Source organism: Bos taurus, chromosome 6 (genome assembly GCF_002263795.3).
Source record: "Bos taurus isolate L1 Dominette 01449 registration number 42190680 breed Hereford chromosome 6, ARS-UCD2.0, whole genome shotgun sequence".
Lineage (NCBI taxonomy): Eukaryota > Metazoa > Chordata > Mammalia > Artiodactyla > Bovidae > Bos > Bos taurus.
In genome coordinates this window covers 37,321,753-37,348,552 of record NC_037333.1, presented here as the reverse complement: position 1 = coordinate 37,348,552, position 26,800 = coordinate 37,321,753, and the positions used below count along the sequence as shown (strand labels likewise).

The 26,800-nt window shown below is 36.1% G+C and overlaps 1 protein-coding gene across 2 annotated transcripts in view; it reads right to left on the bottom strand.

Moving 5' to 3' along the window:
* The window catches only part of NCAPG (non-SMC condensin I complex subunit G), a 76,507-nt gene that overhangs the window by 29,577 nt on the left and 20,130 nt on the right, over window positions 1-26,800 (bottom strand). The window contains 11 exon segments of one of the 2 annotated variants that reach the window (NM_001102376.2): window positions 2,654-2,833; window positions 3,149-3,238; window positions 5,114-5,237; window positions 5,801-5,941; window positions 10,125-10,274; window positions 10,753-10,945; window positions 11,922-12,006; window positions 12,290-12,435; window positions 14,388-14,616; window positions 15,041-15,247; window positions 16,374-16,529. In NM_001102376.2, coding sequence (NP_001095846.1) covers window positions 2,654-2,833; window positions 3,149-3,238; window positions 5,114-5,237; window positions 5,801-5,941; window positions 10,125-10,274; window positions 10,753-10,945; window positions 11,922-12,006; window positions 12,290-12,435; window positions 14,388-14,616; window positions 15,041-15,247; window positions 16,374-16,484 — 1,656 coding nt within the window. In that variant the 5' untranslated portion in view covers window positions 16,485-16,529. 2 annotated transcript variants of the gene reach the window in all.

Below are 26,800 nucleotides of genomic sequence, written 5' to 3'. Positions count from 1 at the left end.
TCACAGAAAAAGCAAGAGAATTCCGGAAAAACATCTACTTCTGCTTATTTGACTACGCTAAAGCCTTTGACTGTGTGAAGTATAACAAAGTCTGGAAAATTCTTAGAGATGGGACTACCAGACCACCTTACCTACCTCCTGAGAAACCTGTATGAAGGTCATGAAGCAACAGTTACAACCAGACATGGAACAATGAACTGATTCAAAATTGGGAAAGGAGTACATCAAAGCTGTATATTGTCACCCTGCTTATTTAACTTCTATTGCAGAGTACATATTTTGAAATGCTGGGCCAGATGAAGCAGAAGCTGGAATCAAGACTGCCAGGAGAAATATCAACAACCTCAGATATACACATGATACCACCCTAATGGCAGAAAGCGAAGAGGAACTCAAAAGCCTCTTAATGAAGATGAAAGAGGAGAATGAAAAAGCTGGCTTAAAACTCAATATTCAAAGATCATGACATCCCATCTCATTGCTTCATGGCAAACAGATGAGGGAAAAATGGAAACAGTGACAGACTTCTATTTTCTTGGACTCCAAAATCACTGCGAATAGTGACTGCAGTCATGAAATTAAATTAAAAGACACTTTCTTTTAATTTCATGAAAAGCTATGACCAACCTAGACAGTGTATTAAAAAGCAAACGTCACTTTGCCAATAAAGGTCCACCTAGTCAGAGCTATGGTTTTTCCAATAGTCATGTATGGATGTGAGAGTTGGAACATAAAGAAGGCAGAGCACTGAAGAATTGATGCTTTCAAACTGTGGTGCTGGAGACTACTCTTGAGAGTCCTTTGGACTGCAAGATCAAACCAGTCAATCATAAAGGAAATCAACCCTGAATATTCTTTGGAAGGACTGATGCTGAAGCTAAAGATCCAATATTTGGCCATCTGATGTGAAAAGCTGACTCACTGGAAAAGACTCATGCTGGGAAAGATTGAAGGCAGGAAGAGAAGGGGATGACAGAGGATGAGATGGTTGGATGGCATCACCAACTCAATGGACTGAGTTTGAGGAAACTCCAGGAGATAGTGAAGGACAGGGAAGCCTGGCATGCCGCATGCAGTCCATGGGGTTGCAAAGAGTTGGATACAATTTAGCAACTGAACAACAACATGATCTTTGGGTAAGGCACAATTTTTAAAAGATCGCTTATACAAGGCCTTACATGAATTGGCCCTTAATTTTTCCCCCAGGTTTATCTCTTACCTCTTCCCGTCAATTCTATAGTCACATGGACCTTAAGTTTTTTTAACATAACAGGTACTCTTTAACTTCTGGGCCTTCACATATGTCACTCCATCTGCCTATAACATTCCTCTAACTCATTGCAGAGAGATGATAGAGTTCAGTAAAAGCACAACGAAGCCACATGCCTGGGTCTGAATCCTGCCTCCACCATTTACTATCTACATAACCTCAGGCAAGTTACTTGCCTTCTATAAAATGAGGATAATTGTACTAATTCCACTAGGTCATAGTGAGAATCAAATGAATTCACACTCAGGAAAATCCCCGCCCCCACAACACACACATACAAAAGAATCCTGTAACTACTAGCTTAAAAATTATTTTTCAAATCTCAAGTTTAAACATTTATTCTTCTGGAGAAGTCAACACCACACTATGTGGTTTAGATGCCTCTCCTACCCTTACCTGGCTATAGCATTTATTACACTATACTGTGATTATACTGTAGCAGATTCATAACCCTTAAATAGGACAAATGAACACAGAAATGGTCAAAGCAAGTAAAGTTAAACAGATAATATTAATCATGACAGATCACCTTAGTTAAAATTTCTCTAATTCAGATCTGCAGTTTATATCTTCTCTCAGTTTCCATTTTCAATTTTTGCTTTAAATTTTCTCCTCAAATTTAAAAGCCCATTGAATTTGTCAAACAAAAGAAATAACTATTAACCATGAAAATAAAATTCAGGCATATCCATTGGGAAGGTGGGGTGTTAGAGCAGGGAAGTCTATGGCTACAGAACTCAATGACATAACTCACAAAACTCCCCTGTACAGCAAACTCTTCTCTATCCAGCTTTCTCTTCATGAGAATAATCAGAGGCCATTACAGAGTACTGAGAAGAGCTGCCCATGCTATACAGCAGGTTTTTATTAGTTACCTAGTTTATATAGTATCTCATTTAAAATAACAAAGTTACTTAGCTTTTTCTAAAACCAAAGAGTAATTAAAATAATATGTGTAACAGTATTGTTACTATAGACATTCTTCTCCTAGCAGTGGAAAGATCATGAGTCTTCCACAAATAAGGGAAACATGCATTTTCCTTTTCTAAATCATTCAAGACAAACTAAAACAAAAAACAAAGTGAAGGAAACCACTGGAAGGCAATTTTCCTTGGCAAGCAAGAAAGACTTTAGATCCTAGGGATTAGCATGACAAGGGAGCAAATCAAATAAAGTCCTAGCTATAATAATTAAAGTTCATTAAAGCTTTTTGAAGTCCAAAACAGAAAGGAACTGGCAGAAAAATATAATTTTCATATTATTTCATGGTACTGTTAAAAATCCTTCCAAAGGGAATATATTCTGGCAGCTAAATTAAGCAAACAAGGTTTAATTATGATAATTAATAGCAGCTGAAATTTACTGTAAAAAAGTTATCTATACCTTCTCTATGTGGACTTCTTTCATTTCATGTTGCTCTGTCTCTTTCAAAAGGTTTATTTTGGCATCCTCTAATGCTTTTATTTCTTCTTTTAATTCTGATGCTCGATGAAAATCCTGTAAGGTAATGCAATTTTCCAAAGAGTCTTTTGCCTCAATAAGTTTAACTTTTATTTCGGCCATCTAAGAAAAGATATAAATTGTATAAACACCAAACAAAAACAATTAATACAAAATCTGTAGCAAACTAAACAGCATTATTAACATCTCAACCATCTACAAGTTTAATCAGTCGGGCACATACAGAAAAAGTTGTAGTCTTCCTGAAACAGACTGGAAAATCTTTCAACTCACATAATCTGATAACATCTTGATACTCATAGTTTAATAGTTACTCTATAATTTAACTTTGTGAGAGAAATTTTGAAAATGTACAAGAAATAAAAGACTTGCACACATACATTCTAGTCAAGTATTTCTTTGATTTAGAAGAGTTACCTTAAGCTCTTTCTTTCTTGCATCAGCTGGATCATTATTAACAGCAACAGTAACAATGGGTGCCCGAATCTCTGAGATAATTTCTGTAACCTGATAAATTATAATTCAGAATAAATGTTTTAATATATGTTATACAACAGAAAATGACATTCAACTGTTACACAAAACTCCAAACAGTATCCACAATCTTTTGAAAAATAGAGCAAAACATATAAGCAAAAATGGCACACATTCTATTTCCTACACAATTTTAGAAAAAAATGACCAAACAATACATCTGACTAAAAAACTCTTAATATGGGAAGGTAAATAGGCATATAGACACTGAAGATAAATTCTCTTTCATACAATGCTTAGAAACAGAAAAAAAAATGAAAAAAGCCTGTAATCTTAGGTACCATAAAATTAAAATTTTCTGCCTCTAATCCTCAACTCCCTCTCTTGTTAAGCTACAATGGGAGTGGAACACAAAAATAAGAATACTCGTTAATTCCTCCTTTGGGTGCATGAGGCAGAATGACAGCAAACTAAACACTTTCCTTTCAGAGACACTAGGCACCGGAGTTGGCAGATTCAGGAAAAAGTTGCATCCCTAATGAAGGTACATTAAACAGGTGCTGTATAACCACTAATTGGCAATGTTGTAGAAGGAATTTATATATTATCTGTATAAGGAAGGGCTGGAAAAGACAACCTTTGAATAACTTGTGATTTACAATTTTATGAAAATCAATGATACAAGTCTGTTTTTTAGAATACCCCAGAGAAAAATAACAGTACTTGAAAATAGTAATATAAATTTTAAAAAATAAAATATTTTATCTAAAAAAAAAATACTTATTTTTAAGATACTTATTTATCAAGCACTTTACCAAAAATAAAGATACTTATTTACCAAGCATAAAATGGGAAATGAACCCAAAGTGAAGAGGAACTAAAGAGCCTCTTAATGAGGGTGAAGGAGGAGAGTAAAAAACTGGCTTAAAACTCAATATTAAGAAAAATAAGATCATGGCACCTGGTTCCATCACTTCATGGCTAATAGAAGGGGAAAAGGTGGAAGCAGTGACAGATTTCCTTTTCTTGGTCTCTAAAATCACACGGGATGATGACTATAGACATGAAATTAGAAGACAACTACTTGGTGGGAAAGCCTTGACAAACCTAGACAGTTTATTAAAAAGCAAAGACATCACTTTGCCAACACAGGTCCATATAGTTGAAGCTATGGTTTTTCCAGTAGTCATGTGCGGATGTAAGAGCTGGACAATAAAGATGCCAGAGAGCCAAAGAATTGATGCTTTCAAACTGTGGTGCTGGAGAAGACTCTTGAGAGTCCTTGGAAATCAAAATCAAACCAGTCCATCTTAAAGGAAATCAACCCTGAATACTCTTTGGAAGGACCGATACTGAAGCAGAAACTCCAAAACTTTGGCCACCTGATGTGAACAGCCAACTCACTGGAAAAGACGCTGATGCTGGGAAAGATAGAAGACAGAAGAGGGCGACAGAGGATGAGATGGTTGGATGCATCACCGATTCAATGGACATGAATTTGGGCAAACTCTGGGAGATGGTGAGGGACAGGGAAGCCTGGTGTGCTGCATGCAGTCCATGGGGTCACTAAGAGTCGGAAACAACTTGGCAACTGAACAACAACAAATGTATAAATTCAGCTGGCTCTCAAACCTAGCAACCAATGCCTATGCCACGCCTTCCCTAAACTGCTCCATTTCAAACTGAATCAACACAATGACAGGCACAGTAAGAGAAGAAAAGAAATATTTTTTAAAACGTGTGTGTGAAAGGGACTGGGTTTTAAGAAGTTCAAAAGCTTCACAGAGACAAAACTAAAACAAAAGCAATTAAAGACAAATAAAGCCAAAAGCACTGAAAACACAATTAACACTCAATGTTATTGACCAAAATCTTTTATTTCTATCACCAATGAAGAAAATTACTTACAATTTGTATTCTCTTATTATCATCTATAATGATGTGGAGCAGTCTCTCAACAAGAAAAGAAATTAGGGATATTGGTGTGGTAGGTAGAGTAAGAATCTCCTGTAAGATACCCAGTAGTCGTTTCCTAAATTCAAGAAGAATTATTTTAATTTCAATACAAAAAGAGAAACACATTATATTTCAACCTATTCTGCAGACTTAACTTGTCTTAATTCTTTTTTATATTTATCTTTAGGTACAAAAATATATGTATAGACTTTAAGCCAAAATTCACATTCTGAAAAAAAAAATTTATAAATGACCCTAATAATCTTTCATAAATCAACATGATGAAATGACAAAATACCATGTGATTCAAATAATTTATACCATATTTATTATAGAGAGGACTAATAATACTAACAGAAAATTTTAAGCAAAAACCTGCAACTTTATTGTTTATTCTGATGAAACTGAATTAGAAACTCTTATTTCCATATACATATAACAGAGAAGAGAAACAGAGACAGTACATATTTTCGCTTATATACTCCATATATGTATTATATATACAAGAGGAAAGAAAAAACTTCATATAATATTTTAGAGACCTAGGTTAAATACATTTAATCATATGGTAATATGACTGTATTTTAACAAAGACTATTAGGAGAGCAAATTAGAACAAGAGTTAACATTTAAATGTACCTTCCTCCTTCTTCATTGGTATCCAAAGACTTGATAATTAGAATTAATTGTTGACCTATGAATTCTTTTGTCATCAAATTGCCAATATAGGAAAAATCACCTCTCTGTTCTTCAGTAACAACTGGAATGCTTTGAATATAACTAAAACAAGCACAATAAAATGTAGAATTTGTTACAAAACATTTAACAGCTCCCCATTAAGTGAGAAAAGGATCATTTTATACCCTTATCAGTCCCAAGATCTATATATGGACATTTTATACCATGTGATACTAATGTGATTTAGAAACTAAATTCTGTGTTATTGTCATGAACTTTCATGAACTTACTGGCTTGATTCAAAAGACCCTGGAAATATATTTTCATTAAAAATACATTTCCTATGGGAAATTTTCAAAAGGTACATATTTATATCTCTTAATATAACTAATTATTTCAATGTCACTAGTATTCTCAATTAGAAAGTTCTAAATCTCTTCTTCAAAAATACAATTATTCAGAAAGAGCCTGTCTTCCCTCATCATCCTTAATCATTATTTTGTTTAAAAGAATAATAGTATAAATAAAAATTATGTTGTTACCCATGAACACAATGACCTTTTAAAAAAACTGGAAAAAAACTTCATGAATTTGTATTACCTTGCCTGAGGGCCTTCCTGGTGGTTCAGATGGTAAAGAATCTGCCTATAATGCAGGAGACCTGGGTTGGATCCCTGGGTCAGGAATATCCCCTAGAGAGGGAAATGGCTATCCATTCCAGAATTCTTGACTGGAGAATTCCATGGACAGAGGAGCCTGGTGGGCTACAGTCCTTGCTTAGGGTCCTATTAACCACTATACTGTTCTTATTCTAGTATAATTGCTACCAAGCAAGCACTGTCAACCACACTTTTACTTTTAGAGAGAGAGAGAGAGAGAGAGAGAGAGAGAGAGAGAGAGAGAGAGAGAGAGAGTGTGTGTGTGTGTGTGTGTGTGCGTGCGTGCGTGCGCGCATGTGCGTGCTCAGTTGCTCAGTGGTCTCTGACTCTTTGTGACCCTATGGACTGTAGCCTGCCAGGTTCCTCTGTATACGGGATTATCCCAGCAAGAATACTGGAGTAGTGGGTTGCCATTTCCTCCTCCAGGGACTTCCTGACCCAGGGATTAAATGTGCATCTCCTGCGGCTTGTGCATTAGCAGGCAGATTCTTAACCACTGAGCCACCAGGGAATGAATCCTTTTAATTTCTTACTATCACTGCCTAAATTAGTCATTTACAACCCGCACCTAGGTAACATTCAAGAGCTTACCAGAAGTTTTTTTTTTCCTGTGGGACAAAAAAAGCTATTTAAAAGCAAAATAAAGAAAGAGTTTAAATAGATTATGAGTTTAAACTTACACAACTAGGTGCCATTAGGTTGGAATTTATGAAATGACTCATTAGAAAAGACCCTGATGCTGGGAAAGACTGAAGGCAGGAGAAGGGGACGACAGAAGATAATAGTTGGATGGCATCACGGACTCTGTGGACCTGAGTTTGAGCAAGTGCCAGAAGATGGTGAAGGACGGGAAGCCTGGTGGGCTGCAGTTCATTAGGCCACAAAGAGTCAGAAACAACTGAACAACAACAATGTAGATGAAAAATGTGTCATTTTAAACTGTCAACAAAAATCAAGTTATGTGAACACCTCAATTAACAGGAAATTGTTTCCTATTAGCATTCAGAGTCACTGACTCTTCCTGTTACAAAATGTTACAAAATGCCTGAAAATTTGAGATCAAGAAACAACTTTTCCATTTCATTTTGCTTCTGTTCCTGAGAAAACTATTCCTATCCAATGACATTGCTCCAAAAAGAAAATCATCCTGTTTAAGTATTATTTCAATAATTAAATATAATCTTTAAATCTTTTTATAAGTGAAAAAAACAAGTTGATTCAAGTAAATTAATTAAAAACTTACAAAGCGACAAAGGATATATAAAAATCACTGATCTCTCAAAGTCAGAAGAACTGAACTCTTCACAAGAATTAATCTGTGAAGCAGTCTTTGAGATGTTTTCTCTGTTATTTAAATATTTAACATATCCTCATACTTTCTTGTATTTTCTCAATCTATGAGCATTTATTACTTTTATGTAAACATGTGTTATTTAACACTGCATTAAAAACACTCCTTTTGGCCCTTTGCTGTTCACCTGAGCTATCACAACATAATTAATCGGCTGTTTGTTGTTGTTCGGTTGTTCAGTTGTGTCCGACTCTTTGCAACCCCATGGACTGCAGCACACCAGGCTTGTCCTGTCCTTCACCATCCATATCCCAATACAAAATAAAAAGTTAAAAAAAAAATCATTTCTTTTTGGAACATTTCAACATGGCCCAAACTGCATTATAATGAATATTCCAATTAAAGCCTGAAGTAATTACCATTAAAACTCTAAGCAGATTCCCACGTTTCTCATGTTACTATGAGTTCAAGCTCTAAGTCTTCATATTGGCTCATATTTAAGATATTTTTAAGTTCAATGTTTTGCATACAAAATTCAAACACATTCTTAGCTTTGCTCTCTAACTTCTATGTGGAGCCACTATAAGCAAAAGCTTTCCTGGTGGCTCAAATGGTAAAGAATCTGCCTGCAATGTGGAAGACCTGGGTTCGATCCCTGGGTCTAGAAGATCCCCTGGAGAAGGGAATGGCTACCTACTCCAGTATTCTGGCCTAGAGAATTCCATGGACAGAGGAGCCTGGTGGGTTCCAGTTCATGGGGTTGTAAAGAGTCAGATAGGACTGAATGACTAACACTTTCACTTTCATAAGCAAAAGCATAATTCTATATTCCCCCCAAAAAAGAATTCACACCCATAATTCATACTGTATGAAAAGCTTTTTTAAAAAATGCATCAAAACCAGGACTTCCTGGTGGTCCAGTGGTTAAGACTCTCTGCTTCCACTGAAGGGGGCACAGGTCCACTCCCTGGTTGGAGTGGATCCAACCAGATCCCCACAAGGTGCAGTCAAAAAAAAAAAAAAAAGGGAACCAAAATCATGAAGTTAAAAAATCTACACACCAATATTCATTAAAAAAAAAATATATACATAACCTTTGGCCCAGCAATTCCACCTCTTGGAATCAACTCTACAAAATCCCAAACAAACATAAAAATGTAAAGAAAGTTTAAGACACCTTTATCAGTGAAAACTGAGAACATCCTAAATGTCCATCAACCATCAAGAGAAGAGCAAATTAAATATTACCACCATACTATGAAGTGACATGCTGTTAAAACTGTGATAGATTTGCATCTACCAATATATAATGATCTCATGTATCAGTAATTGAAAAAAAAGCAAAGATATGTATAGTCTGTGTTATAGTGTTAAAATTATGCATTTAATGTGTGTCTCTAAATGCAGAGAAAGAGGGTTTGGAATTGTATGCCCCAAACTGTTTAGATATCAACTCTATGGAGATTGAGTTATTAGGAGATAAGAGGAAACATATTTATTCTATGTACTTCTGTATTTGAATTTTTGACAATGCATTCATGTTTTACTTATACAAGTTTACTTGTATAATTGTAAAGTGATCTAAGTAGAAATCAGGATAATTCAAATAAATAAAAGATATTTTGAAAAAACTTTCTAACAAACAAAAAGCCAAACAGTGACAATTTTAATAAATACTAAAACAGGCCACAGGGATCCACCCAGTCAATTGGAAAACTATTGCTTGCCCATGCACCATATCCAGCCTGTTTCTTGTTTTTGTACAGCGTGAAAGCTAAGATTTTTACATCTTTATATGACATACATATAAATACATAAGTAAAAATATGTACATGTGAAAATTACATGAAATTCAAATTTTAGTGTCCATAAAAGTTAATGAAAGTTTTATCAGAAAACAGCCAGATCTATTCATAACATATTTTGTGGCTGCTTTTGCAGAGTCACAGCAAATTGAGTCACTGTGAGAGAGACAGTCTGGCCCACAGAAATATTTACTAAATATATTTACTACCTGGCAGTTAGAAAAAGTTTGCCAACAAATTTCAAAAGGGAGTACACCATTGTCAACCTTACAAAAAGTGTTCATCATCACGTCTGAACAATTTTAAGAAAATGTCCCAAAACATACTGACTTTGGTCTTTTAGTATACTGAGCAGCACAGGATATTCTCTAGAGTTTCAGTGTGCATACCTATTTTTCCTTGTCTGTCAAAAAAACTGGATTTTAACTTATTCTTAATCAAGCATGGCTCTGAGGGAGGGGGCTGGAAAGTTAACACACAACAACACAAGTACAACACAAGCACAGTCCAAACCGAAGGAAAACTTTTACCTCAGTAAATACTCTGCATATACTACAGGCTCTGGCAAAATCTGCTCTAAAAATTCTTCACCTTCTTCTCCTTTTGATTTCAAATGTTCACAAAGGACACGCCAATACAAAGCAAATTCAGGAGTTAATGTATCTGCTGGAATCAATTTCCTTCATTTAAAAAGCAAAGAATAAGATATCTTAATATCCAGTGAATATTTGAACACAAAAAAAATTTGAACCGAGTAGAAAACTGGGAATAAGCAGCTTTGATTTATAACCACCACCTCTTTAATTGCAAAGTCATTAATTTATCCACACAAAAAAGAATGAAGATAGTTAGACAAAAAGGAAAAAGAAAGACTCAAATAAGCAAACATAATAGGGATGCATGCTGTTGGACTTTTCATGGTAGGCCTAATGCAAACATAAAAGTAATAAAACAAAACAAAAAATGGAAAGTAGTCTAAGTGGTGAGTTCTTATATAATGAGGAAAAAAAGGGAAAAAAGACATTCACCAGAGCAAAGAAAACCTAAGAGGTCTCAGTAAAAGATGCCGATACAATCTTAAGTAATGGTAAAAGGGACTACTTTTAAGTACAGAAGTTCATCAATTATCATATTTCAAATAATGAGAACTTTATATACCTGCCGTCATTATTTTTACAGATTTCTGCCAGTTCATTAAGAGGAGTCATGGAAAACAAGGCATTGAGAACAGAGACTGCTACTTCAGAAGAATTTTCCACATCCAATCGATGAAGCAACTCTAATATATTTCCTTCAGTAAAACGTAACCAGCCTTGGAGAAGATGCTTCTGCATTGCTTGTTTCACAGCATCTGTTAAGTCATTGGAAACATAGGTGAACCAAGTTCCCCTCTAGCTTCCATCTCCTATATTTTTTGTGCTTTAATTAATTTTTATCAGATCAATGTTAACATTTAAGTCGATATTTACTACAAAAGTGAAACCAGACAGAGACAAAACAAAGCGTAAAGAAAAAATTAAAAGAATGATATCACAAGTCACTATGATCCTCATTTTCAAGTGAAAATGGAAAAGATCAGAACCAAATATATAACCACTACCACAGCCTAATATTTGTGCATTCCTTCTTTCATTGAGTTCATTGGGCTTCAGATGTTAGACTATATATAATACCTATTATTTCACTTGTTGCCTGACTTCATGTATTATACAACTGATATTTGCAGTAGTGAATCATACAGGCAATATCACTGAAAAACCTTATTCTTAGTTTTTAAAGTCATCCTAGTTATTAGTCCTTCAAACTCAGGTTTTCTTGCTGTGGCAAAATTAAGCCATTGGAGACTTCTCATGGGGTTTGGAAATTTAAAATATATCATTCCTCGTATCACTGCGGTAAGTCAATTCTCCAATTGTAAAAGAGAAAAGGTGGGAAACAGGGAAATTACATTGGTCTGACCATTTCTACTTGTTTTAGATGTACAGAACACATTCATAGCAGGATATACACAAAAGGGATAAGATAGCATTTTTTTTTTAAGAGAGAGGGCTGAAAAAGAGATTCTGCCCTACTGCTGACGTAGGTTATTTTTACAGCCTTAAACCCTAGTTTCTCCATACACCAAACACAGAAAAAAACAAACTGAGCTACTTCTAAGAACCAAGATCTTGAAAAATGTCTTCTATACAATACACCTAGATAAACTTTGACAGGCTGTGGAAATGATAGATTTACCTGATCTAATTTATTAATAGGACACTCTTTCCTAAACCTTTTAGTTTGACCTCAAAATCTACTAAAGTTTTATGTATAGATGTTTAAATTACCTGATCGGTCATTGAGACCTTGTTGAAGGAGCATTACTCTCTGAGCAATGGACAGAGCTCTCATGTGAACCTTTTCAGCTAAAACCTTTAAGAGACAGTAAAAAATGGCCATTAAACTCAATATAATTTATGCATTTTATAACTAGTAATATCTCCTTCACCTAAGAAAATTATCTACAATCTCCAAAAAAATTAATACCCAGCCACACAATAATGCGATAGGATTCTACCTAAATTATTTATACTCTGTCCATAAAAATCTCAATTGAAGAAATTGTTACATGCCAAATATTTTTCAAAGGTATTTTAAGATTATGGCTTCTTGTCTTTTTAAGAACAGGTCTACACAAGACACTGGACTTATTTACCTGATAAGCCAGCTTTCTGACAGTTTCTTTCACATCCTTGGTGCGCCCAACAATTTTTGGCAAAGTCTTTGCTGATGGCGCAATACACGATAACACTGCCCGCCTAACTTCTGGATTTGAATCATTTTCAATCAAAGTAGCATATGCTAAAAATAGAGTAATAATTTTAGTACAGCAACAAAACATTTATTTAGCCATAGTCATAAGATAGCCCATATTTCATAATCTTTATAATGATAAAAATACTATATTTTAGTCTTACACATTTAATTTTAGCTGAAGATTCTTTTCTGCCAACATCCCTTGAAAAGGACAGAATGAGAAAGCAGTCAATACACTGGGCATAAAGGCTAAAACCGAAAACAAATAATCCTAAAAATCATGAAAAATCCATCATTCAGATTATGTCTTTGCTACTCAAGATTTAGAAAAAAGTCTAAGCTGGAAGGCAGTTTATTTTAAACTAATATGGCTTTTATAAAGAGGTAATTGTTTTAATTTTTAATGAACCTAAAAAGAGAGAACTTCTAGTTTTGCTGAACAAAATTCATTTCCTGTATTTAAATACTTACCTCTAGATTTTCCTCAGCTTTATCATCAAGTATATGTTAACTATTAAACATACATATTTTACACATTATTATGTCCTTCATTTAATACCAAAAAATAGCAACTACCACGAGTTATTACAATTATAAAGATAGTAACAGAGACAAAGAGAAAAACAAATCAGAAGAGTTCCCAAAAGAAGCCTAGTCATACATAAAAAAGTGGAATACGACTCTCTTTACAAGCCAAGGTAAAGAAAGATTTCTTAAATAAAATAAAGTACAAACCATAAGAGATTGGTAATTTGACATTAGGAATTTTTCCAACAAAAGACATAGTGAAGTGGTGAAATAATCCATCTAAAGTAGGAAGATCTACAATCCATATAACCCAATGGTTTCCCTTCAGAATATATAAAGAACTCCAATTAATAAGATAAGTCAATAGAAAAATGAGCAGAACACATTAACAGGCATTACACAGAAGAAATAAAATTGGTTGCTAAATATTGAAAAGATGCATAACAACGACATGATACATATAATCAGATAAACAGAAATTTAAAAATATGACAATACCAAACATTGGAAAGGATAGGGCTCAATGAACACTTTTATAGTTATTGGAAATATAAATTGATAAACTGTTTTGTAGAATACCTGCACCTTATCCAATAAAGCTCATGACATATACCAACAAGTCAACCCTTAGGTATACATCCCAGAAAAATTGTGCACCAGAACCCATGTATAAAAAAGTTCATAGCAACAACACTGTATTTTAACAGGGGAAAAAAATGCAAACAACTAAAAGGTCCATCAATATCAGAAACAATTGTCTTATACTCATACAGCAGAATGTTATAAGTCAGCAAATAAATATATCAACATGGATGAATGTTAGAAATAATGTTGAGAGCACAGAAATATATAGTATGATTCATAAAACATACAAAATGATAGAAAAACTTCACATTATTTAGAGGTATATACATGTGGTTGGGCTTCCCAGGTGGTAGTAAAGAATCTGTCTGCCAACGCAGGAGATGATCCCTGGGTCAGGAGATGATCCCTGGGTCAGGAGATCCCCTGGAGGAGGAAATGACAACCCACTCCAGAATTCCTGCCTGAAAAATCCCATGGACAGAGGAGCCTGGTGAGCTACAGTCCATGGGGTCTCAAAGAGTCAGACACTACTGAGTGACTGAGAACACACACACGTGTATAACTGTTCAAACAAACAAAAGGCAAGAGAATAATTAAACAAAAATTCAAAATAATCATTAATTCAGAGGGAGAGTGACAGAACTGGAGTGGACCTAAGATAAGCTTCAAAGGTACTGATGATATTTTTTCTTTTTTTTTTTTAAGTTGGATGGTGGCTACTTGAGTTTAAGATGTTTCTTAATATATGTTTCAAAATCATATTATATATGTGTACATATATATGAACTATACTCTTCCATAATACGTCATAATAAGAAAATTCATCTGCTGAGAATTTAACAAAATCAACGAAACTGAAAAAGGATTTAGGGAGCTATACATACCATTAACCACTGGGCATTCATCATCTTTGGGATCCTGAAGGCGTGAAAGAGCAAGAACTGCCTGTATCCTTACATTTGGAACTTTATCTTTCAATCTAATAAGCATGGCTTCATTAATTTTATCAAACAAATCATCATCAATTTGGGCATTTTCTGGCATATTTCCCAAGAGCTTGTTTATGAGCTGGCACGCTCTAAATCTAACTGCATTGCTGTTTGCTTCATGAGACTAAAACAGAAACAAATCAAAATTTATTCCAAGTCACATACCATTATTAACTTGCAAAAAAACCTTGATCCATAGGCATACTAAATACACATTCCATACCACAAAGACTCAAAATATACATAGTCTAAAGCATTCACTAAATTACAAAAGCATATTCATTCCTCTTTGTAGGAACTCTCACTTCTAAAATAGAGAACCCATTTAAAACAAATGTTTATAAGAATTGGCTTAGAATGGTCATTAAAAATTTAATGCAGAGCTATTTTTAAAAGTCCACATTTTAATCTTAATGACAGCTCTAATATTTCCTTTACATTTCTCAATTATCAGATATTTCATTCCCTAAGATGCACAAACTCCTATGGCCCTTTTAAAATAGCAAAATTTTCTATACTATTCTCCTGAAATTCTAGTTTTCCTATACCTTTAATAGAAAAGTAAGCAAATAATTTAAAATGCCACCATCCTCCTCCTCCTCTTCATCATTTTCCATATCTGATTGGTGAAATGAAGTAACAAACTTTGCGGCAAATTCTATTACTCTTTCCACAGCTGGTTCTCGTTTATAGACCACCATAGCATATTTAAGGTAATGAACAAACTCCTCATGAAAATCTGTTTTGTCATCCACCTGAAAGAGAAAAGAAACTGCATGGATTAAATCCTTTTTTCTCAACATCACTCTAAAACGCTGAAAACACCAGCCCTACCACAAACTAAAATCATTATTTAGTAAACTCTCACTTATCCAAACCATCGAAATAAATCTGCACAAATCTCTCTCTAGAGAAATGTACTTCTCCCAGGAAGAAAACAAACGTGAATTTTGACAGTGAAAAGAATTCTTCCGATATTTTTTTCAACACTCTTTAATTCTCCATATGATGCCTTGGTACCAGTTTAGTAAAAATCTGCTTCTTTATGAACAATCCAAAATCAATAACAGCGTCTGCATTTTACCAAATTACCTTTAATGTGCGTGGGCGAGTAGTCGCTGCAGTTGCGTCTGACTCTTTGCGACCCTATGGACTGTAGCCTGCCAAGTTCCGCTGTCCATGGAATTCTCCAGGCCAAGAATACTGGAGAATACCAGGGCAAGAATGCCATGCCCTCCTCCAGGGGATCTTCCCGACTCAGGGATCGAACCCGCGTCTCCTGAGGCTCCTGAACTGCAGGCGGATTCTTTACCGCTGAGCCACAGGGGAAGCCCATTACCCTTAATATTACACAGCAATCCCTTTCCGATAACAACTTTCACATCCTGTCTCATATCCTCAAGCCCTATTATACTGACATAATTTTTCTAGCACCTCAAGATAATTTATTTTCCAGAAATCCATTGTCCTATTCGTCTCAAGGCTTCATTCAAAAGGAAGCAAACAGTATTTACGTGACTAGGAAGAGTCTGGTGCTAACAATTAATTTGCTAATTGGTGATTTGATGCAATTTCATTGTGGCGCGAGGTTTAAGTAATTAGATGTGGGCGGTGACCAGAAGGACAACAACCGTTGAGCCACCGCGTTCAGGACCCAGGATGCAGCCCTACACTAGGTCGCCCCGGTGCGCGAAAACATTTCTCTTAGATTCGCCGCCAGAGAATTAACGGTCCACGCCGTAGGCCTCTTCGAACCGGGTCTGAAAGGTTGAAGAGCCTAGAGTCGTGACGAGATTTGTCGGGAGGGTAGCGGGAAGCCCCTGGGAGAGAGGCCGGGGAGGGGAGAGGCGGGGGCTCCGGACCGCGGGCGGCCGCGCTTACCGAGCCGTAGGTGCGGTTCAGCGCCACCACCAGCTTCGCCTGGTTCTGGTGAGGCTGCTGCGCCAGCTGGAAGGCCTCCTTAATCAGCAGCAGTCTCTTCTCCTTCCCCATGGCGCCAGTACCCGGCCGAGACAAAGCCTGTTCACGTTCGCCTACAACTGGCCAGACGGACCACCGTCCGCATCTCCACTGGGAGGCAGACAGTCGAGGGCGTGGTTACCGCCAAAGCGTTCAAACAACTCCCGCGGGAGAAGGAAACACCGCGAGACTACCGCGAGTGCGTAGAGCGGCGAGAGCTGGAAGAGATGAATCCACCGCCTTCAACATCGCGGCTTGGGCGCATGCGCTGAGGGTCTTTTAAGCCGTTTTAATAAGGGGCTTGGCGTTTCTAGAGAAAAGGTCATTGGTTACCCCGGAAGAGGTATCCGCTGGGAGTGCGAACCCTGTGGAGATTCGACTATTGGAGCCGAGCTGGTGGCGCTAGGCCTAATCGGGTCTTGCGGCTGGGGGTGAGGCGAGGAAGAAGAAAGAATCCTCCATGGGTGAGAACAGGGACTCTGCCTAGGGGAAGGATCCCTGCTCCCCCTAAAGGGGAGGAGTTCGTTTGGAGATGCGTGGAGGAGGGAAGGCTGGGGCGCCTGGGAGTGCTGCGCAGCGCACCGGCTTCTACTGAGAAGGGAGATGTTCCGAGGTCGTCTAATGTAGGCGAGCCGCTTTTTAATTCTGAGCGGTTGTCCTTCTGGTCAATGCCCACATCTAATTACTTAAACCTCTCCCCACAGTGAAATTGCTGGTGGAGAGTCTGCAAATGTGGGAGGCAGTTGGGGAAGAGAGGCACGAGTTAATTTAGATACAGCTTGATGTAGATGTACAGGCTTTGAAGGCCTGGTTTACAAACGTGCATGTTGATTAGTCGCCAAGTCGTGTCCAACTCTGCGATCCCAGGGACTGTAGCCCGTCAGGCTGCTCTGTCCGTGGGATTTCCCAGGCAAGAATACTGGAGTGGTTTGCCATTTCCTCCTCCACGGGATCTTCCCCACCCTGGGATCTAACCCGCATCTCCTGCTTTGGCAGGAGGGAGCCACTGAGCCACCAGGGAAGCCCCACAAAGGTACCTAAGAGCAATGTTTTCAACAAAGGAAAACACAGATTGGAAAAGGGTATAGAGATTAAGATAAATTGCCTTCCGAATTTTTTTTAATGGAGTTATTTCAGGTAGAAATCAACGTCTCCATACTACAGCCAACTAAAGAATTAGATTACAGTGCTTCATGTACGCCTTTTTCCTATCGAACTATCTTCCCTCCCCAGCAGTAATGGACTTAACTTCTTTTTTTTGGGGGGGGGAGATTTTCTTAATTTACTGTTAACTTTTGTGTGTTAATGACATATGAATAAATCTATGAATAAGTATACTGTATTGTTTTCATGTTCTAACGTTATATGAATAATCATATTGGACCTGCTTTTTCCCATAACTGTTATTTTTGAAGTTTATTCATGTTGATACTTTCATAACAGTAACTGAACACCTTATGGACCCTTTGTCTAGGAAAAAGTAATCAGTGATTCATCTAGGAAGGAAAAGGAAAATTTTACTCAAGCCAACCTGAGGATTATAACCCATGAGATAGTCTTTCAAGAAGCTCTGAGGACTGTTCTGCCCTATAGAGGTCTTAAACACGATTATATATGTTTTGGAGACGAAGGGTGACTGTCAGCACATTATTGACAGTTTACACAATCCAGATCTATGGGTGTGAAGAGAGTAGTAGGTCATAGGAGACCCCTTACAAGATTGAGAAGGAAGGTTACATCCTAGGAGGTCTGATTAGTGCAGCTACACAACACACACTAAAGGGGAGGAAAGAGGCCCAAATGGAGAAAATTTTTACGTTTTAATTTTTCTTTTCTTGCCATGAAATTGTATTTTATTTCATTACCTTTTATGCCAAGACACTGTTTTAAGCACTTTACTTCACTTAATCCTCAGATACAACCCTTGAAACTACTTTCTGCTTTTTAAGAAGAGGAAACTGAGGTACAGATAGGTTTCTCTAATAGTCTATTGTTTGAGTATGCCATAATTTGTTCATCCATTCCCTTGCTTCATAGTCCTAATTCCTGAAATATTGTAGGTATTCAAATGCTAGTTAAAATAATAAATATGGTAGCAGTTGGAGTCCCCATAATTTCAAAATTATCAAAATGTCTAATTTCTGAAAAGGCAAAATGTGTGGGTACTTTAGGTTAATCAGCTGAGGAAAATCATAGAGGTTTAAGAGTACATGGAATATGCTTGATAATTATAATCTCACTGTAGATTAAAATGTAGAATATCTAGATAGCTGTGGTGAAAGAAACGTAGAAAGAGCGCTATTTTTTTTAACCAAGTATATCCAAAATAGCATTTCAACATGTGTTCAACATAAATTGAGAATTATTTTACACTAGCCACATTTCAAATGCTAAATGGAGCTAGTGGCTGCAGTATTAGTGTAGAACTATTCTTACTTTGGGAACCACTGAACTTACCATTTGTTTTTCATCTAAAATCAATTGGTGAACTAAAAGTTTGAACAAACTAATATTTGGAAGCATTTTTCTTACTTTGGAGCCTTTTATTGCTCAGGCTTCCTTATGCTTTGGGTGTGTGCTACCTTTGTTGCTTTTTTAACTGCAGTTCTGTTATTTCCTTTACCATATTTTATTGGATTATCTCATCACAGATTCGTACCATTTTGTCAGTTACTGAAGGGTGAGGCATTGGCCACCAGAGGTCAGCCTAACTATCTTGATTAGCTCTGTGGAGGTGAGGTTTAATAATATGTGTTTGTTCAGTATTTTTTTTAACATAATCCGAAAACTTTTTTAAAAAAGATACTGGATTACAAAAATGTCAGTTTTGGAATGGTAGAAGATAGTTGCAAACCATATATCCCATAAGGAGTTAATAGAAAAAACGTATAAGACTCATACAATTCAATAGTGAATTAATAATAATAACCTAATTAAAAATGAGCAAAGGACCTGAATAGACAAATTTTCCAAAGAACACATGCAAATGGCCAACCACTATATGAAAAGGTGGTCAACATCATGAATCATCAGGGAAATGAAAATAAAAACCACAGTAATGTATCACTTCACATCTGTCAGAATGACTATTAAAAAGTCTAAAGATAACAAGTGTTGATGAGGATGTACAGAAAAAGGGACACTGATACATGTTGGTGGGCAGCAATATGAAAATCCCTCAAAAAAGTAAAAATAGAACTGTCATATGATCCAGGAATCCCCCTTCTTGGTATATATTCAAAGGAAATAAAATTACTATTTCAAAGATGTATCTGCATTCCCATGTTTATTGCAGCATTATTCACAGTAGCCAAGATGTGGAAATAAGTCCATCAATGAGTGAATGGATAAAGAAGATGTAACATTTATATACAGACATGATTCAATCTTTAAAAAAAAAGAAATTCTACAATTTACAGCAACATGGGTCAACCTGGAGGACATTCTGCCATATGAAATAAACCAAACAGACAAATCCTGTATGATCCTATTTACATGTGAAATCTCAAAAAGTTGAACTCACAGTAACAGAGTAGAAAGGGAGTTATCAGTGGCTAGCGGGTAAAGGCAATGACACCCCACTCCAGTACTCTTGCCTAGAAAATCCCATGGATGGAGGAGCCTGGTAGGCTGTAGTCCATGGGGTCACTAAGAGTCGGACACCACTGAGCGACTTCACTTTCACTTTTCACTTTCATGCTTTGGAGAAGGAAATGGCAACCCACTCCAGTGTTCTTGCCTGGAGAATCCCAGGGACACAGGAGCCTGGTGGGCTGCCGTCTATGGGGTCGCACAGAGTCGGACACGACTGAAGCGACTTAGCAGCAGCAGCAGCAGGTAAAGGAAATAGGAAGATGCCAAAGCATACAAACTCTGGGACCTAATGTACGTTGTGGTGATGATAGTTAATTATGTATACTTGAAATTTACTGAGAGTAGATCCTAAGTGTTCTCATCACATCACATGCAAAAATAAAACAAACCTGTGAGGTGATGAATATGTTCATTAGCTTGATTGTGGTAATCATTTCATGGTGAATACATATCTCAGGATAGCATGTACATGTTAAATGTATAAAATTTGTCAGTCATACCTCAATAAAACTGGCTTTATTTTTAAAAAGATGCTATGTTAAACTCACTGCCTTTCGCTTATTTGTGTCTTGACTTTTAATGCTATTGGGGAAAAGAAATTGTAGCAATTAAACTAAGCAAACTAAAGAATTTGTATAGTAAGGCTATTTCTGAAATTACAGAAAAACCATTCTTTCAAGGTAAATTTTACATGGGAGTATATAGAGTGATTAATTCAGTTTTTATGTTTTTTGTTCAGTTACTTTATCATCATATACATATACATGTTGTTGCTAAGTCATGTCCAACTCTGCGACTCCATGGAGTGTAGCCTGCCTGGCTCTCTGTCCATGGGATTTCCCAGTAATTCAGTTTTGATATGCCTATAACTGCTTCTGCAATGGCTGAGACAGTAAAGAATCTGCCTGCAATACAGGAGACCTGGGTTTGATCCCTGAGTTGGGAAGATCCCCTGGAGAAGGAAATGGCAACCCACTCCAGTATTCTTGCCTGGAAAATCCCATGGACAGAGGAGCCTGGCAGGCTACAGTCCATGTGAGTTGCAGAGAGTCGGACATGATTGAGCAACTAACACACTCTAGTGCCTGTGGAATGTAAGAGGTTAACAGGATGGACTCACTCTAGAATTTATAGATGCCTTCAAAGAAACTTTGTCTTATTTCTGCTACAGTAGAATGAGCCTTTTAAAGAATGCTTTGAATAGCACAATAAAGTATAGCCAATTAATAGTCTTGCAGATGGAATCTGGTTGAGTGAAAATAGTAAAACTTGAGGACAGAAGAATTAAAAGCTAAAACCTATCTCAATAAAATACTTATAATACATTTATAATTTTTTTGTTTTCAGATTGAAGTAGGTAATATTATAAACTTTTTAAAGTATTCTTAAAAATGAAGTTTAAGTTACAAGCAATTCCCTTTGTATGGCTTTAATAGTATCTTTGTTGATCCTGTTTTTAAATATTATTTCATATGTCTATATATCTTTCTCATACATGTATATTAAAATTTTCATATTTTTGTCTTCCTAAAATAAAAGTAAGACATGCTTGTGTAGTTATAACAGGCTCTACCATTCTCTCATTAATTTTTTTTTAAAAACTTGCTAAGCCCCTAATGTGTGCCACTGCTGAGAACTAAATTAGATAAAAGAATGAGTAGAAGCCTAAGAAATATTCTCTTATTTTATTTGGCCATGCTGCACAGCATGTGGAATCTTAGTTCCCAGAGCAGATATCTAACCTGTGTCCCCTGCATTGGGAGCATGGCATCTTTACCACTGAACTACCAGGAAGTCCCAGAGAAATGTTCTTTTTTCTTTTTTTTTTTACAATTAAAAAAATAAGCATTTAATACCATAATTTTTCCATTAAATGCCACTTTAAGTTCTACAAATTTTGATAACATAGTTTTTCATTTTTATTTCATTAAAATTCTAATTTCTTTATGACAATCCTTCTTTTCAGTTCAGTTGTTCTTTAGATGAACATTACTGACACGAAGCCAGCCCTTACCACCTCTATGTATTTGACCCTAGAGATGTTACAGACTTTCATTTTGAAAATCATTCTTACAGAATGGCATAAGTGGGATGTTGATACTTTGGCTTTGCTTATTTCATTTGTTGTTGTTCAGTTGCTAAGTCATGGCCAACTCTGCAATTTAACCTATGCTTTTAGTGCATCTGTGTTGCTATGTATACTTCTAATGTGCTTTCATCACATGTTACCTATCCATTCCTCTAGGGATGGAAACTTAGAATGCTTCTAATTCTTTACCATCAAAGGTGAAGCTTCAGAATATATGTTGGTTTTCTGGAGATTTTCTTTGTTATATAAACCCAAGAGTAGAATTGCTGGATCCTGAGATGTGCAGATAGTCTAGCTAAGTAGTGCTGCCAGATTGCTCTTCAGAAAGGTTCAGTTCAGTTCAGTTGCTCAGTCACGTCCGACTCTTTGCAACCCTATGAATCGAAGCACGCCAGGCCTCCCTGTCCATCACCAACTCCCGGAGTTCACTCAGACTCACGTCCATCAAGTCAGTGATGCCATCCAGCCATCTCATCCTCTGTCGTCCCCTTCTCCTCCTGCCCCCAATCCCTCCCAGCATCAGAGTCTTTTCCAATGAGTCAACTCTTCGCATGAGGTGGCCAAAGTACTGGAGTTTCAGCTTCAGCATCATTCCCTCCAAAGAAATCCCAGGGCTGATCTCCTTCAGAATGGACTGGTTGGATCTCCTTGCAGTCCAAGGGACTCTCAAGAGTCTTCAGTCCAGTCTATAATCCCACCAATAGTGCTGGTTTCTAAAGGAATTCCTTCAGTCCCCTCACTAACACCTGGCCTTATCTATCTTCCTAATTTTTACCAAAATAATAGAATAATGTGATATCTCTTTACTCACATAGAGTTAATGGCCTGTGGATTTTTTCTTTTGTAAACTGGGTATTTTTGTCCTTTGCCCATTTCTTTATTGAGATTGCTACCTTTGTTGTTGATTTGTAATTAACTTCTTTCTTGATGTCTTTACTTCAGTCCAAAAAGGATTAATTTTGATGTGATTGAACTCATAGTTTGTCTTGTGCTTTATGGTTTTGTTTTTTAAGAAGTCCTCTGCTCCTAAATCACAGATATTCTCCTGCATTATATTCTAGTGAATATATAGTCTTATACTTCTCAATTAGATCTTTAATCTCTCATGAGTCCTCTTTTGTATGTGGCATTATATAAGTAACTTATTTTTCTTCATATGAGCCAGATTTACCAATATTATGTGCTAGATGGATTCATCCCCCCTTGATTTATGTGCTAACTTTATATTATATCCTAAAATTTTATGTGGCTCTATTTCTGAGCTTTGTTCCGTTGGACTATTTGTTCTTATACTCCACCAGAGAAGCCCTGTTCTTATACTGACTCTACCTTATTTTAATTTCTGTAGCTTCTCTAATATGTGTTAATATCCTGTAGACCAAGAACCTCCTTTACTCTTCTGTTTAAATAGTTGGTGTAGCTATATATGGAATTTTATTCTTAACGTATGAGGATTGCATGAATTAATTTGGAAAAAAGTTATCTTTATAGTATTCATTTGTTCCATCCAAGAGCATGGAATGTCTGTTTATTTTAAATTATCTGTGTCCTTGATTAGAATTTTACAGTCTTCTTTGTAGAGGTCTTGCATATTATTGATTAGTTCTTAAATTCTTCATAGGTTTGGTCTGAGGTTTTTTTTTTCTTTATTGTGAGTGTTTATGTAATGTATTTTATGGTCCGTATTGCTGGTATAGAAGGTAAGAGTGCGTGTGGTCAAATCCTATCATTTTGTAGATATAGGACCCTGGACAAGTAGCTTAAACCTCATGTATAAAATGGGGACAATAAAAGTACCTATCTTACAGGATTGTTAGAATTTCAATGAGTAGTATTTGTGCAATTCCTAGAATGCTGCTGCTGCTGCTAAGTCGCTTCAGTCATGTCCGACTCTGTGAAACCCCAGAGACGGCAGCCCACCAGGCTCCCCCGTCCCTGGGATTCTCCAGGCAAGAACACTGGAATGGGTTGCCATTTCCTTCTCCAATGCATGAAAGTGAAAAGTCAAAGTGAAGTCGTTCAGTCGTGTCCGACTCCTAGCGACCCCATAGACTACAGCCTACCAGGCTCTTCCGTCCATGGGATTTTCCAGGCAAGAGTACTGGAGTGGGGTGCCATTGCCTTCTCCAAATTCCTAGAATAGTATTTGGCAAAGAGTAAGTGCTATATAAACAAATTAATGAATATTCATAGGTTAATCTGTGAATTAGAAAAGAGATTCAGGAACCTTGAGCTTTTTTCGTAGCTCTAATAGTTTATATCTTAGGGTTTTTTTTTTTTTAATTTGGATGACCATATCATCTGTAAAATAGTAGTTTTATCTCTTTACAATTCTCACCCTTTTTAAAAAATAATAATAATGTTGACTAGGACTTCCTGCCTGGAAAATCCCATGGACAAAGGAGCCTGGTAGGCTGCAGTCCATGGGGTCGCTAAGAGTCGGACACGACTGAGCGACTTCACTTTCACTTTTCACTTTCATGCATTGGAGAAGGAAATGGCAACCCACTCCAGTGTTCTTGCCTGGAGAATAACAGGGACGGGTGGGCTGCTGTCTCTGGGGTCGCACAGAGTCTGACGCAACTGAAGCGACTTAGCAGTAGCAGCAGGACTTTGGTACTTTGTTACACAGTATCAGTCATCAGGATCACCCTTATGTGATTCATTTTTAAAGAGAATATATCTAAATTTCTCATTTAGGATAATATTTGCTGAAAGTTTTTGGTAGATAAGTTTTACCATGATGAGAAAGTAGCTTTCTCTTCCAATCTGGTATAAGTGTTTTGTTTTTTTAAGTCATAAATAGGCATTGATCAAAAACTAAGAAGAGTTAAATTTCCACAATTGATAAAATTATCTCATTTTTTCTGTTTTATTACTATAGTGATTTATATTTATAAATTTATGAAACTGAGATGTTCTTGCTTTCAAGCTCTATATGATTATGACATTCTTTTTTTCTTTATTACACTATTACATTTCGTTAGGTAGTATCTGAAATTTTTGCAAGTAAAATGAGCCTGTATCTTTCTTAAATGCTTCATCTCTAGATTTAATTATTTATTATCCTCATGAAAGAAACTAATCAGTTTTATGCTTTTTCGCTTTTTTCTGGAACAGTTAATATAAAATATGTATTAATTTTCCTGGAAGTTTAATGGAACTCTCTTATGAGAGTGGTGTTTTTAATAGGCAGTTATTACCTTTTCACTTTCTTTAATACTGGTCTATTTTATTCAAGTTATCTATTTCTTGTATGAATTTTAGTATTTTATATTCTTCTAGAATTTAGCCAGTTTATCTAGGTTTTCACATGTTAGCATATATTATGTTTTTACTTTTAATCTTTTTTGGAATATTTTTAAATCTCTTTCTTGATAAATCTCACCAGTTTTGTTTTTCTTATTCATAGTTTCAGAAAACTGTCTTTCAGTTTTATTAATCTATTTTTCTGTTATACACTATTTAATTTCTGCCTTTATTATTTCTTTTCTGCTTATTTTGCTGTTGCTTTTTTCTGTTATCTTGAATGCCTAACTTGTGGATATTTAAACTTCCTTATTTCCTCACAAGTATATTCAAAGCTATGAATTTCTTATAGGTACTGGTTCGGCCATGACCCACAAATTTTGCCTTGTATGGTTATATAACCATTCAATCTTATATTTAATATATTTTATGATATCCATTTTACTAATCCATGAGTTATTTAGTTTCCTAACCAATAATTACTTTTAACAGCTACTTTTATTGCACTATGGTCAGAAAATTTAATCTAAATGAAATTGACCCTTTGGAATCTAGTTACGCTTTATAATTTAATGCATGAAATATTTCTGTGTTTGTGTTTTATAGTTCCTAGAGCATATTAATATTTTTAACTGTTTCAGAATGCTTATATCTCTGTTTATATTCCCCCCTCAGTTCTATTAGTCATTACCTGAGAAACTTTAAGGATGTGCTTTTAGGTTCGTAGACATTTATTATGAGTATATCACTTTTATTCTTTCACTTTTACCTGTATTATAACATCCATCTTTGTTCCTTATATTTTCTGGTTTGAAATATTTTTTATTGGGTATTAAGATTGCTATCTGAGCTTTATTCTGGTCCACAGTTACCTGATAACATCTTTTTTCATATTTCTGGTTTTGACCTTTTTGGGTCTTTTTGCTTTAAAGTATGTTACTGAATCTTGTTTTGTTTTGTTAATTCATTCTGAGTGTCTGTCTTTTAATTATGAATTTAAGCTGTTTATAGTCATTGTAATTCCTGCTATTATTAAAATTTATACCTGCCATGATCTGTAGAGTAGTCATAGGACCACAACCTCTCTGAGTCCCAGCAAGAGTTCTAACATCTAGAAACTACAATGGGGACAGATTTCCTAAAACTAATGCCAAGAAGCACCTCTAAAGATAAAAAGGTACCTTTTACAGCTCCCTATTTGGAGTTTGGAGCATAAGCAATCTGCTTTGGTAGATAATTATCTGGTCTAGGTGAATAGGTGAAGTCGCTCAGTCGTGTCCAGACTCTTTGCGACCCCATGGACTGTAGCCTACCAGGCTTTTCCATCTAGAACTGCATAGTAAAAAACAAACTAGTCCAGGCATGTACCAACAAAGGATTAAAGTGGCCCCAGGCTCTCCTTCCCAGTTTTGTCATG